The 14363-nt window shown below is 41.4% G+C and overlaps 2 protein-coding genes across 9 annotated transcripts in view; one reads left to right on the top strand and one right to left on the bottom strand.

Moving 5' to 3' along the window:
• Positions 1 to 658: 658 nt before the first annotated feature.
• MISFA (mitochondrial sheath formation associated) lies at positions 659 to 7955 on the bottom strand. 3 transcript variants are annotated; one of them, XM_059709116.1, is made up of 5 exons: positions 7821 to 7955; positions 5775 to 5985; positions 5259 to 5347; positions 3280 to 3317; positions 659 to 2390 (listed from the first exon to the last, which is right to left on the bottom strand). In XM_059709116.1, exons 2-4 carry the CDS (start codon positions 5841 to 5843, stop codon positions 3296 to 3298), a joined length of 180 nt encoding a protein of 59 aa, XP_059565099.1. In that variant the 5' UTR covers positions 5844 to 5985; positions 7821 to 7955; the 3' UTR covers positions 659 to 2390; positions 3280 to 3295. The 3 variants fall into 3 exon arrangements, with proteins under 3 accessions (XP_059565099.1, XP_059565097.1, XP_059565098.1); XM_059709114.1 differs by lacking the exon at positions 3280 to 3317; XM_059709115.1 differs by lacking the exon at positions 3280 to 3317 and having other exon boundaries at positions 7572 to 7859.
• A 62-nt stretch (positions 7956 to 8017) lies between these two features.
• UEVLD (UEV and lactate/malate dehyrogenase domains) overlaps positions 8018 to 14363 on the top strand; it is a 31143-nt gene continuing 24797 nt past the window's right edge. For 2 of the 6 annotated variants that reach the window (XM_059709111.1, XM_059709106.1), the window contains exons 1-4: positions 8018 to 8151; positions 9870 to 9954; positions 11573 to 11638; positions 13912 to 14075. In XM_059709111.1, coding sequence (XP_059565094.1) covers positions 8110 to 8151; positions 9870 to 9954; positions 11573 to 11638; positions 13912 to 14075 — 357 coding nt within the window. In that variant the 5' untranslated portion in view covers positions 8018 to 8109. Of the gene's footprint in view, positions 8152 to 9328; positions 9504 to 9869; positions 9955 to 11572; positions 11639 to 13497; positions 13666 to 13911; positions 14076 to 14363 lie in introns of those variants that run through there. The other 4 variants (XM_059709107.1, XM_059709109.1, XM_059709108.1 and 1 more) reach the window with 4 other exon arrangements.

The following is a 14363-nucleotide window of genomic DNA, read 5'->3' as shown; positions in this document are numbered from 1 at the left end:
CCCGCTTGCTTTTGATGGTTGCTATGTCAAAGCAAGGGCACTTTCTTTTAAGGCTACTTTCAGGACTTGTCTTTGTATTGTCTCTATACTATAAATGCAATTATGTCCATTTGGAGGGCAGGGTACCCCATGTCATAGGCAGCCTTACATGTGTGCCGTGAAAAGGTTCAAAGACTTAACAAAAAAGGAAGTCTATGGGAACTCAAAATTTCATTTTTTTTAATGTAATCCCCAAGATTTTCTCCCAAGAAATAAATTACTGTTTTGTATTTTGTAACTTAAAAGCAGCTACTGGTACATTTCTGAGATATAGCAGGAGACCAAAACATGTTTGGGAAGAGAATAAATATATGAAGAGAGATGGTTGGTTTATTTTCAATGTGCTGAATATATTAGACTATTTATTTTATGAGTGAATGTGATGAAATAAATATTCAGGTTTTAGTGTATGATTAAGAATGGGATATATAGGTTTCTTTGAAGTTATTAAATCCATCATTTCTTTTACATAAACATTGTTTCTAAACAAGTTTAGAAACATTTACATAGCTTAGCTTGTTAACCTGGTGCTGTTGACCTGCAAGAGAATCTACTTTTGCATATACAGGTGAAAGTTTTGCAATTTATGTATAAAAGAAATTGTAGGCATTAAAAATATTTTATTGATATCTCCCTGGTTTGCACTTATTTACCAAAACTCATATTCCTATATCATCACCCTGAACATATTTCCAGCTAGAAACCCCAGTAGACTCATCAGACTTCAGAGATGGGGTTTGTCTCCTTATACACATGCCTCTGTTCATTCTCCCTTATACATTCACATCTGTTCAGACCCTACTAGTGACCTATCATCTCTCCCACCAGCTTCCAGAAGGCACCCAACTTAGGAGAACTGTTTGGAGGTGTCCTCTGAACTGGAGGGAAAAAGAACTGGGTATATACTTATCAAGAAAAGCAAGCTCTGATCCCCTATAATAAGACCTGAGATGAATCTTTAGGAATACATACATGAGGGACAACCATGCAGCCGAAGAATGCAGTCACTTCATGAAATGTGTTGAGACTAAGTCGCAAGTACAAGAGATGCTAGTATGCTAGGCTGAGAAATTACAAAGTTTTGCTCATGGGTTTTGAATTCACATTTCCTTCCACAAAAAAAAAAAAAAGGTTAATCCATTCAGTGCATAGAGCCACTTACAAAATAGTTGAGCAAATCTGTACCAAATAGGCATAAACAAAATGTGTACATAAAAAGATATGCTGGTAAGGGTGCACTCCTGACGATGGAACTATATCAGTCATCCAAGCAGCCACAGAATGGGAACAACTTATACATTTTATTTTAAAAGTACTATGTTTACGCCTGTTAGAGCTGTTCCTCCCTCCCCATCTCCCCTTAGGGTCAGAAAGCTCCAAATCACTAGAGGGCTTATTCAGAATAACCTAAGGCTCAGACACCCAGCAACTGGATAGATCTCATACTTAGTTTCTGTCCTTGGTCTCATAAACTGCATCATAATGAGGACTAAGCAGTTAGCTTTTGTTTCTACACTTGCCTGTTTAAGCAGCAGTCAGTGCAAAAAGAATCATCAGGCCACTTCTTTGGCTACACAGATGAAGAAGACATTTGGACCATGAGGCAGTCAAGATCTTAAGATACCCCAGTCTCTTGTTTGGCCCTTTTCCTTGACGCACAAAAGCATGCTAGGAAAAGGCCAGGATCTTAACCTTCACTGCAACTCAGCTGCGTGGGTTGGTAAGTTACTTACGACTCTCAACTTCATTTTTGCCGTTTTGTGAAATGAGGCTACTACTCGGTTACTGGAAGGATTAAAATAATGTAAAATTGAGTATCTTACACCTAATATGAAAATGAGGACCTTTCCCCCCCAAGGTGGAAGCTTTGGGTTCTTAATAATACTTGTGGGAAGGCCACAGAGAAATACCCCCAAAGAACAGGCTTAAAGTTGCTGCAATCTCTAGCCCTTTAACATAATTTCAATCCGGGACCCAGGAGAAAGGCATTACTTGAGAAATAGGTCTAAAGAGCTCTTGAAAATTTCAATCCTTAGGGATATAGAACACAGGAGAAACTGAACTGGATATCTTAGTCTTACTACCAGTCTTAGGGACTATGAAACAAGGTAATCAACCACTTCCATCCACCCCCAACTACCTCCCCAGCCTCCCTCTCCCTGTTTTTGAGCTAACAGAATACCAAGTCTTTATCTTCAAAAGTACGGTAACTTTTTACATAAAATGTGACAAAAATAATGTGCAATTACTTTATGTGAAACCAACAACAGGAACTGTACAGCCAGCGGGTCAGGAGGGCTTCAGAGCTGCATTGCTTCACCAGGATCATCTTTGCTTGTTTCCAGTGGGATCTGAAGGGAGAAAAGTATGTCAGGTGGGTCATGCTTAGTGTGGGCTGAGGTCATTGCTCTCCTTGCCAAGAGCGGACAGGGGTAGCTGCGTCCAATTCTGTCACCAAATGCCTCTGATCTCAGTTGCCAGAGGGGCTTAGCAATATTGGAGCTGATGAGGCAGAGAAAGGCCAAATATCCAAGGTCCAACAGGAGGAGAGAGGAGAGAGACATGTGCCACCAGAACCATTACAAACCAGTGTTTACTTGAGGGAGAGTTAAGTGGGGTTGTTCGTGTGGGCTCGTCTAAGAAATGGTATTGAAGACGGCATACACAATGTCCCATGAGAAAAGACTAGGTCATCCATGTCAGGCAGCTTTGACAGTGGGCCTGAGAAATCTTGACCGCTACACCGCCAGTTTATTTGAAAGAGACTGAAAAAGAATAGAGGCTCTTAGGAAAATGTATGTAAAAGATCATGAAAGACGGGGGGGGGAAGTCTCCCAACTGTAAGTGGAAAGTGAATAGTAATAGAAGTGGGTAAGCTACATAACTTCTTTGAAATAAAGAAGAGGGTGTTTCTAAAGTTACTAGAGTTGGATTTTGATGCTTAATTTATTTATCTGGGACAGTGGTTCTCAATCTTCCTAATGTCGCGACCCTTTAATACAGTTCCTCATGTTGTGGTGACCCCCAATTTCATTGTTACAAATTGAACATAATTAAAGCATAGTGATTAATCACAAAAACAATATGTAATTATATATGTGTTTTCTGATGGTCTTAGGCGACCCCTGTGAAAGGGTCGCTCGACCCCCAAAGGGGTCGCGACCCACAGGTTGAGAACCGCTGATCTGGGGGAACACATTTCAAAGTAGGAATAGAGAACAAAGTTGAGGGCACACTTACCCCTCCTGGGGGATACTTATATCCCTTCCACATTGTTCCTGCAATGAGAAGCATCCATAAGACAACAATCATTGTGGCTCAGTTGGTGGTGTGTGCAGGGACAAATAGGTGTTTCTGAAAGGTGTGTTGTGTTCCCTGAGTCCTGGGAATTGGGCTGTCTTCATTCAAGGCCTGATGGTGGATGGCCCAGCATGATAGCTCCTGGCTGGAGCTTTGTGGTCTAGTCTGAACTGAAATGGCTTGCCATGGTCATTTTGGGGGGCAGGGCTCAGATACCAATTGTGACATCAGCTCCTGTGACCTTGGGGACCAGTCAGAGTGAGTATAGGATGGTTGGCCAGGATGCCAGATGTGTTGGGGCTGAAGAACCCTTATCAGGACGACCCTGTTCCCTGGTGGCTGACTCTATGCAGTTGGGATCTAGCTGGCATCCGATCTTTATTAACTCATCACCTAACAATATTTTGACTTTCAGCTTTATGCAGTCAAATGAAAAAAAAAAAAAAAGAATTCTTATGTAAAACACAAAACAAAAAATACCCTGGATTAACTGGAAGGGTTAATTGGCTAGATATGTTATGAGCAATTACTTTAGATAAGATTGTTAGGACTATTCAAAGAAAAAAAATTTTTAATTATCGATTGATTTTTAGAGAGAAAGAGGAAGGGAAAGAGAGAAACATCAATTTGTTGTTCCATTTATGCATTCATTGGTTGCTTCTTGTATATGTCCTGATGGGGGAATCTAACCAACTGGACTACCTGGACAGGGTGAAAAATCTTGAATGTTGTGAACTAGCACAGTTAAACTTTCATGCAAGGTAAACCTCATTACAATTTCCTTCAGAAGGGAAAAGAAGGAACATGGGCTATTACACTCAATTTATAGCTGGAGAAACTGAGGCACAGGATAATTTCAGCAGTTTGGTCAGGAACACAGTGTGGCAACGGCTCAGCTAAACAAGTGCCCAGGGCCTCCATTCTCATCCCCACCCCCACAGAGGTGTGACTGTGTTGTGCCAATACACTCCTAGGAATTCTGGGGCAGAGGGAGTGGGGGGAAAAGCACTTGCTCTTAGAGTATCTGGGGCTGGCTGAGACTCGATACCCCTGCCTTCAGTGTAGCTGCCTAGAAAACCTGCTCCTGTAGTCGGTACATTACTAAGACTCAGAAGTAAGTTTCTTTAACTGTGGTAACATCTTTGAAAAAACAGGTCTGAATAAAATGGGTGGGGATGATTTGATTTGCTAAAAGGACACTCTTAATGTTTGCTACAGGTAGGCTGGTCTAGCAGAATGAGTGTGAGGGGCTATTAAAGCCAGAGATCTATGCTTACATCCCAGCTTCGCAAACAAGTTGGCCTGTGTGGCCTTGGATAAACAGCTGAGGTCATTGCCACAAGCTAATCTGGTTCATGATTGGTTGACTGGTTCATGATTTTGCTTAGTTTTTAAGTTAGCATTTACTAAATGCTAATTATCAAGCTTTGCATTAAATGCCTTACATGAATTCCCAAATATAATCCAACTAATAAGATCCTGAGATATCTCCATTACACAGATGAAGAAACTGCACTTCACAGAGATTAAAATTTCCCAAGTCACATAGCTAGTAAGTTGCACAGTTGGGACTTAACCCAAATTCACCTTAACTCCAATTCAGTATTTGCCAAAAGGGGCATTAAAATGCTGGCCCAATTTATTATAGAGCTTGTAAGTTAATAGATGGGAACAGTTTTCAAAACGAATACCTTTCCTTTCAAAACAGACCAGAGTTGTTAACAAATCTTTGAACCTTGATCTGCTTTTCAGCAGTGCTCCCCCAATTCTATTTCCCTGCTATCTACCTCTAATCATTTCCCCTTCTACGGTTTATCATATTCTCCAGAGGAATACAAAGTCTCCACTGAGATTTCAAGGTGTTACCAAGTCCTCTGGAAAGGGAGGAATTCAGCCCAACAGACATGACCACCACTCACAGTTGTAGATCTTCATCCAAAGCCTGGCTGTTCCGTCGGGCCTTGCTCTCCTGAACAGGCCACCTCTCTTTCCACCTCAGAGTTGGAGTCTGAATCAGAAATAAATGTAAAGGCAGACATGGCTCCACTTGTTGGTCCAGTAGGTAACTGTCTCTGTATAGGACTGGAAGGACGGCTGAAAGTCCCCTCCAAGGCCTATCTTCCCTCTCCTGATCAGCAACTTGGCCTGGACTTAGTGAAATCCAGAAGGTGGGCACTATCTTTGGCAGAGCCCTGACAAAGCCCATAATGCTTTGAAACAAGTGACGCTATATACCTAAGGGTAAGGGGGATTTAAAGATGTCCCAATGGGATGGGAAGTAGCCTGGGAAACTAACTTGGCTCCCGTCACATCCTGACTTCTAATTCGCGGTGAGATCTCAACTATCTTTCCCATTTGGTCAGAAACCCCAGCTGGGAGGGTTAGCGAGAGCCAGGACTGACTACCAGGAATTTGCAGGCAGAATCGTTACTTACCATAAACTCCGGAAACGTGCCCATGTAACATGCAAGGCCAACAAAAAGCATCCAGCCAAGCACGATCATGATAAAAGAATTTCTAAGACACAACTGCAGAGTGAAAGACTTTTCACCAAATCTTGGCAAAGGAGTGTGCTCAAAGAACCCTCAGTTGGTAGAGGTCTCGCATGTCAGTTCCAGTCCTTGGCTCCAAGGGATCCAGAACTCCCTAGTAGAGAAGTTGGAGTCTAGTAGGGCATTGTGACATCATTGATCACACGACTCATACTCACTACCCGTCAGGTCAGGTCATTCCTCTGTTCAAAACCCTCTGGTGGCTTCCTCTTTCAGAGTAAAAGCCTAACAGATAGAAAAGCAGCCCCTGACATTGGAACTGGGCTGACCCAGCTCTGTCTCAGTGTCCTTAGCTGACTTGGCACTCGTAGCTAGGCTATGTGATTCTCCTGGCTCACAGAAAACCAACATCAGATGGGTCATTCGGACCATGACAAAATGAGACAAAACAAGGCCACTTCATAATTCTGTCTAAGCAAAAATAAGGTCACTGCATAACCCACAAAATACCAAACATCCTCTTCTCTCTGCAAATATAAGTGATTGCTGCTTTTTTTTCTAACCTATCACAGCTCTATCATCACTCTAGGTTGTCCACTTTATAGATATTTTAGATAACCAATCATAGAATTGTCCTTTCGGACAGCACCCAACCCAAAGTGGAGCTTTGCTTTCTTACATGTCTCCCAAATCACCCAAAACCCAAATCCTGTAATTATGGAGTAATCAACCCTTCTTGTTTAAGTGTGAGTGTGTGCCTGCTGGTCTCTGGCTGAAGGGCATTTGACAAGCCAGTCACAATTGTTTGCAAAGCACTCACGCTGGTTCTCACATTTTTTTCTTGCGTTAGAATTACCCAGGCTTCTTAAAACAGACTGCTCAACCCCACTCCCCTAAGGTTCTGAGTTTGTAGGTTTGAGGTGGGGTCTCAGAATTTGTATTTTTAACAAGTTGTGGGTGATGCTGAGGCTGTAAGTCTGGGGACCGCACAGGGTAGAATCACTGCCTTAGCTCCCTCTTATTTCTCTGAGTTAACCTACTTCTGCTTCCTCACTTCTTACTTCATTCTACTCCAGCCATACTGGCCTCGCTGTTTCAAGCTTCCCCAGGCTCATGCCTGTTTTAGGACTTTGCTTTGAATACTCTCTATGAAATGCTTATTGTTTCAGCCCTCAAGGGGACCTACCCTGATCTCCTTATGCTGCCTTTTAAAATTGTATTACCATAACACAAAATTACTTTATAACATGCACTCTCATTTACTTATTTATTGTATTTATTATTTTGCTCTCCTCCTACAAATAAAAGCATCAGCCTTAGGAAAGCTGATGTTTTTGTGTATTTTGTTCACTTCTGTATCATCAGACCTAGAAAAATATCTAGCCAATAGTCAATGCTTAACCAAAAGTTTGTTGAATGCATAAATGCTCCTTCCAGCCTTTCAACCTTCTTCCCCTAATTGAGTCACAGCATTCTTGCCTCTAGGTCTTCCAATGAATACAATCACCCTACTGCCAGCCCAGCCTCTTGACAGTTAAAAAATATCTCCTGCTCCTGCTCCAGCTCCAGCCAAGAACACAAAGCAGGTAGCTCACAAGTCAAGATCACCAAACAAGCCAGTATATTGCATAACTTCGCCTTCCTTCTTCAGGTGACCTAATCCACCAATCTACCCTCTCTCCTATTTTCAAAATGGGTTTTTTGTGTGTGTGTGTGTGTGTTGTTTTGTTTTTTTCTCACCTGGCTGTTGCCTTTGTCTACCACCCATATGGTTACGGGACTCTCCCTTGATAAAAAAAAAAGGCAACCCCTCCCCCGATGCGGCATCCTCCTCACAGGGCTGTCCCCATCGCCCAGTTCTCCACTACGCTCCTGCTGGCTTCCTATTCTAGGGCCCTGACATTCTGATTTTGAACTTTCATGATCTCTTTCTTCCTAAATCCAACTACAATATTCGTCCTTGATCTTTTCCGATACTGAATTTAACACCTCTTTCTAGGAACTCTCTTCCAGCTCCTTGACTGCTTCTCCTCAGGTCCTTGCTAGTCCTCTCTTCATAGACGTGCCCAAGTTTCTTTCCCGCAAACTGGACGCCACTTCCCTCGGAACCGCCGCGGAGTGTGGGGCGTTGGAGGCGGGCTGACTTTCGAGCCGGGGAAGGGGCGGGGCCTTGCGCCTCCCGGGAAGTTTGGTCCTCGGCGGCCGCCGTCCAGGAGCCGGTGCGAAAGGAGGCCGAGGGGCTGGGGTCGCGGGATCGGGCTCGGGAACCCGCCTGGAGATGGAGTTCGACTGCGAGGGTCTGAGACGGCTGCTGGGCAAGGTGCGGGCAGCCCGCCGGGCTGGTGCTGGGGCCTCGGGGCGTTTTCACCCCCGGCCGGGCCGCCCCCCAGCGGCGTGTCCCCGGCTTGTTGCGGGGCTTGGAGCGGAGGGGGCGCTGGCCCGAGGTCGGCTGCGGGGGGAGGCCTCGGGGAAGCCCCGGTCTCTCCCTCCCGGGGCCGCGCTCCGGCTGCACCCGCAGCTCCGAGGCCGCAGCCTCCTGCGGTGTGAGACCTCCTCACGCCTCCAGCGTCTCTCGGCTCTGGTAGCTTCTGGCACCTGCCTGTCCCTGGAGCCGCTCCCTTTTCTCTCCGCTGATGGCTTGTTCCACCCACTCTTTGTTGACTTGCAGTGTTCACTCGGCCTCTGTAAGGTCCAACTCAGATGCCAGTACCTGGGAGCCAGAGGCAATCCATTCGCTCCGCTTGTTTCAGAAATAGCGATGATCCATCACATCGTGGGGTCATTGTGTACCTGCACCCCTTACTGGTGCTTCTGAACGCCGCCGCCTCGCCTGTGCCTCCCCCCGGCGGAGGTGCTCAGTCACCCTGCGGCGGAGGAAGGACGGGAGTAGATTTAGGCAGGAAGACGGGGCTGGAAGGCCCAGAGGAGGTCCGCTTAGCCTTGGAAGGTTGGCCGGAGGGCTGACCCACGAGTCTGACCTACATTTCTGGGGCTCCGCCAGCACCAGTTTCCGGTTCAGGCTCTCTGATTCCAAACCATTGGATAGTCTGAGGCAGCCCCTCTTCTCATCAGTTTTCTAGTTGTAATTCTTTTTTTAAAAAATATTTTTTTATTGACTTCAGAGAGGGAGAGAGATAGAAACATCAGTGATGAGAGAGAATCATTGATGAGCTGCCTTCTGCACGCCCCCCACTGAGGATCAAGCCCACCACCCCTGGCGTATGCTCTGGCCAGGAATGGAACCGTGAGCCCCTGGTTCCGCCGGCCAGGCTGTAGCAGTTCTTTATTTTTATGACTGAATATTCCGTGTTATGGATATATTACATTTTATCCATTCATCAATTGATAGACATTTGGATTGTTGTAAATGTAAATGATTCCTCAAAATCATTTTTTAGAATGGTAATAGACTCTTAACATACTTTTTCTTTTATTTAATCCTCAGCACAAGTCTACAAGGTAGGTATTATTTCTCTTTGCAATTAAGAAAAATTCAAAGAAATTAGATGATTTTGCCCACAGGGCAACCAAGGTCACGTTTCTGGGAGTGCATCTGGATGAGTGAGGAGACAGTTCACTCAGGCTGACTGCAAACCTATGCATGCTTTTTTTTTTTGTTCTCCCTTTGAAACCCAAGATGCAGTACCAGGAGGGTTGGAAGGGAAATTTAAGGTGTGTCAAGTGAATGAATGAATGAGGTATTCAAGAATAAGAGTGGATCTTGAACAGTGGTGACAGGAGTGATAGATACACCTGCCCTACTTCTTAAGCCTTCAGGAGGTGTTTGGAGGCAGTTTGATTTAGTGATTCAAGGCCCGGGTCCTAGGTTTCATCTCTGGCTTCCCTACTTAATTTACTAACTCAGCAGGTTATTTGTATTCTCTAGCTTTCATGTTCATCTTTATAGGGTTGTTATTACTACTCATGTTTGTAAAACTCAGAGCCTTGTACACAGTCAGTGTTCAGTTAAATGTTGATTGTAATTGTTCTGTCATCTATAGATTTATTCTTATCCCATGCTCATTTTTCTCTTTTCAGTACAAGTTCAGGGATCTAACTGTGGAAGAACTAAAGAATGTAAATACGTTTTTCCCACATTTCAGATATTCCATGGACACCTATGGTAAGAATTGTATTCTCTAGTTTTTGCTACATTATGTCAACTATTATTTGTTCCTAGTGAGCTACAAAATTATAATTTCTCTCTTTTATCCCCTGATTTTGAACTACACTTTGTTACCTGTGATTTCTGAAGAAATTTAAATTAATACATTTTACATTGTATTAATTTTCTATTGCTGCCATACAAATTAGCTCAAATTTAATGACTTAAAACAATACATATTTACTATCTTACAATTCTGGAGGCCAGAAGTCCAGCACAGGTCACTGTAGATGGAAAGTGTGGACTAAAATCAAAGTGTTGGCAGTTCTCAGTTCCTTCTGGAGGCTCTGGGAGAGAATCCATTTCCTTGCCTTTTTCAGTTTCTTAAAGTCATCCTCATTCTTTGGCTCCAGGTCTCCTTCCTCCATCTTCAAAGCTAGCAATGTTGCGTCTCTCTTACCATCCTCTGTAGTCCGATCTCCCTCTACCCACAGCTAGGAAAGGTCCTCTACTTTTAAGGACCAGTGTGATTCGATTCCGTCCATTCCAATAGCACGGGATAATTTCCCACCTCAGGTCCTTAATTACATCTAAAACGTCTATTTGCCAAGTAAGATTAGCATATTTAGAGGTCCCAGGATTAGGGTATTAAATATCTTTGGAGGTCATGATTCTGCTTACCACATACATGGTTGAAGTTTTAGTTATCTTGTTCACTTAATACAGAGAGTCTGGCTACCTAAGAAAGATTTTGATTTACTATCTTTCAAAAATTCTGACCACAGCCTACACTTGGAAATACATTTCATGCCATGAACCCATATACACATAGCTAAAATACTGTGGACTCTTTGGCATTTTTTCTTCTATTTATTCCATTCCATTTAAAAACAAGAATAGTATAGTTACCGAGGTACTAAAAGGACTACGTTCCAAGGCAGTATGATAGTTTGAAGCCAAAGGTAGTCTTTTCTATATTTAGTTCAGTTCAGAGATTAGGGCATTCATTCTCCATCAGTGTGTCCTAGTCATTGATGAAATTTCAGGGATGTGAAGATTGAATAAAGGTTGAGAATAATGTAATTAGAGAAACCAAAGAAAATAATTATTGATCTTTCTAAAAGGTCACTTTAAAAAATAAGCTAACATTTTTTTTCTTATTCTAAAACTTATAACCTGATTTCTGAAAGTGATTGTAACTGCTTTGTTACATGTGACAATTATTTAATAGTGTCCTCACATTTTATAATCCTTTACTTCTTTTTACATTATCTCATTAGACCCTTATAACAACTTTATGATGCAGCCTTATTATCTTTATTTTATGGATGATCAAACTGAAAGTCAAAAAGATTAAAGTAACCAAAAGTAACGTGCCTTTAAGTGGGGAAGGTGGGCCTAGAACTTGGGATTTCAGTATCAAAGTCCTGTGTTTACCTGCTCTGCTTTCTAAGAAAAAAAAAAAAGTAGTAATTTTCCTTTGTCAACATTTTTATTGATTCCTAGACAATGGTATTTAGAAATTATGTTTTCTGTACATGTGTATGTGCATATATGCGTTACCTGCCATTGAGTCGACTTGATTCCTCTTCCTACTTCTGATTGCACATTTTGAGGCTTTTTTTTTCCCTTTCAGTTTTCAAAGATAGTTCCCAGAAAGACTTGCTGAATTTCACTGGTACTGTTCCTGTGATGTATCAGGGTAAGTGTGGATGTTGAGAAATTGTGGGAATTTTCTAAATGAGCAGTTCAATAAGAACTTAAATTTGTTTAGTGCCATAATATTCAGACCTGTTCTGCATTTCTTATGGTTAGATGTTAGAAAGAGAGATAAGGAATTCCTATCCACCCCAAGGACTGGTTGGTTGATTGATTGAGTTCACAATTCTTACCCATCCCAATAATTTCAAGGTATTTGCATATTAATGGAGGAGCTTGTGAATTTAAACGAATCATTGCTTAGTAGCATTTCAGTTTCTAGGACAATGTGGGAGGTAACAGGAGGGCATAACAGTTATCTTACTGCCATTGGTAAGATGCCCCTCATTGACTCTCCTAGTGCCATGGAGTTATGTCATTGATTCTTATGCTGGCTGGGCCTTTCAAGGTAGTAGTGGTACCTGCAATACCTTTTTCATTGGAAGTACCTTTTTCCCCCTTTGCTTTTGACTAGAATTATATTAACTCAACGTGATGCACGCTAGTTACTTCTTGCTGATCAGAAGGTCAGAATGTATTATCTTTCTCATTATCAAATGGGCCAATATAAATGGTTACTTTGTGGTGCTATGATCACATGACTTTATAATCACAGAGTTATCTACAGACCAATAGCTACTTCTCTCTATACCTGTATTGTAAATACACTATATATGGTGACAGATGTTAACTAGACTTATTGTGGTGACATACCTCAAAAAAACATTTCTTTAATAGTTAGACAAAAGTAGAAGAGGAGTGTGGTTCTGAGAACTGCTAATATGAAATAGTAGACCAGGTATTAGGATATTTCTGTAATGTACTAATTTTCAGTATTAGCTGGACATCAGAATTACATGGGAATCTTTTTAAAAATGACATCCAGTCCCCATTCCATTGAATCAGAAACTTTAGAAGAGTGGCCTGGATATTGGTATGTTTTGAAATTCCTTAAGTGTTTCTAATTTGCAGACACCTCTGAGTACCATTGTGCTTAGGGGAGCAGTAAGCAAGATGAAAAAAGTAACTTTCAGTGGAAGGAGGATTTCCTTAGTAAGAAAAGGTTGCAGTGGAAAAGAAAATATTTTTACTTATAATGGGCCTATTTTCAATTTTCAAAATGCAAACCCTGCCAACCCGTCATGGTACTTACCATATCATATACTGTTCTAAGCATTTTACATACATTAACTAATTTTATCCTCACAATAACCCTATGATGTAGGAGCTATTATTATTCACATTTTATAGAAGAAGGAATTGAGACACAGAAGTTAAGTTGCCTAAAATCATGCAGCTAGTAATGAGTGAAACCTACACATTCTTGCTTCTGAGCATCCATGTTCTTAAGTACAGCGAAAGACATATGCAATAAAGCTATGGGAGCAGTAATAAATATCAGGAGATAAAATAAAACAGCCAAGGTAATTGATGAGATTTCTAGTTGAAGTTTTATTTTTATACTTACATTAGGTTTCACTTTGGGCTTCCTGACAACCAAGGCAGTCAGATTTTGGTTCTCGGTAGGCATGACTTACATGATTACAATCAGAAGAACTTATATGCAACTTCCTTTCTCAGTACACTAAAATTTAAGAACCACTGGACAATGTGACTATTAAGGTTATTTTCAGCTCTAAGTTCTATGTATCAAAACTAGCTGGTATGTTATAGTACCTGCAATTAGTGAGCAACTTGAGGGCCAGTATCAGATTCAACTTTACTCATTCATTTATTTTTTCATTTATTTATTAATTCAGTCATTCTTAATTATATAAGAGACTTGTATTGAGCAGCCAGTACGTTAGGCACTATCTTTAGTGAAGGGGTTATAGAAATGAATAATACATAATCCTCTCTTAGGAAGAAGTTTATAGTGTAAAGTGAGAAACAGAACTGTAAGCAACTAACTTCAGTGCAGAAGTATAAAAATATGTGTCCACTACCAGTCAAGATAGGTACTATAGCTCTGCTTGGGTAGAGTGAAGAAGATTACATATAGAAGATTGTGTATCTCAAACTCCTGACATAGTAGGTCCTTTATATATTTATTGAATTGAGTTGGATGTCTTAATTAAATTTCCTCAAATATTATGCTGGTGATTTAATGGGAATATATTTTCAATGTTAATGTAGATGAAATGAGAAAAATAGGCCTCAATTTACATAAGTTCTTTATATATAAACTTGACTACACATCTTAAAATGCCACCTAGCTATACCATACATAGTGTGCATGCCTTATTGTTTGAAGTATGTTTATTTTGTCTCAAATAGGTAATACATATAACATACCAATTCGTTTGTGGATTTTGGATTCTCACCCTTTTGCTCCCCCCATTTGCTTCTTAAAGCCAACTGCAAATATGGGAATCTCAGTTGGAAAACATGTGGATGCTCAAGGCAGAATATACTTGCCCTACCTCCAAAACTGGAGCCATGTAAGATCAATTTGGATTTTCTTTGAATAGTTCTTATTTTTTTGAGTATTTATCTTGGATCTTAGTGAATAAAAGTAACAAATAAGTTACTGAATTTTCTTTCAATGATATTTTTCATATGGTCATTAAGAGTAATTTGAAATTGAGCTCCCAGGGATACCTGAGTCCCAGAACCCTGATGACAGCAGCCTGCCTGAAGCTGCTCTCTTTGAGTCTAAGAGCCAACTGTTGTTTGCTCCCTATCCTCCTTTATAATAAAAGGCTAATATGCAAATCAAACGAACAGTG

This window comes from Myotis daubentonii, chromosome 9 (assembly GCF_963259705.1).
Source record: "Myotis daubentonii chromosome 9, mMyoDau2.1, whole genome shotgun sequence".
NCBI classification, from domain to species: Eukaryota; Metazoa; Chordata; class Mammalia; order Chiroptera; family Vespertilionidae; genus Myotis; species Myotis daubentonii.
This window is presented reverse-complemented; position numbering and strand designations above follow the sequence as displayed.

Excerpts from the sequence above, each read along its gene's own strand:
- MISFA (XM_059709114.1), bottom strand. The coding sequence starts at position 5,843 with ATGATCGTGCTTGGCTGGATGCTTTTTGTTGGCCTTGCATGTTACATG. Across the intron at positions 5,348-5,774 it reads GCACGTTTCCGGAGTTTATG|ACTCCAACTCTGAGGTGGAA; the intron begins GTAAGTAACGAT and ends TTTCTGATTCAG. Across the intron at positions 2,391-5,258 it reads TTGGATGAAGATCTACAACT|ATCCCACTGGAAACAAGCAA; the intron begins GTGAGTGGTGGT and ends TTCTCCCTTCAG.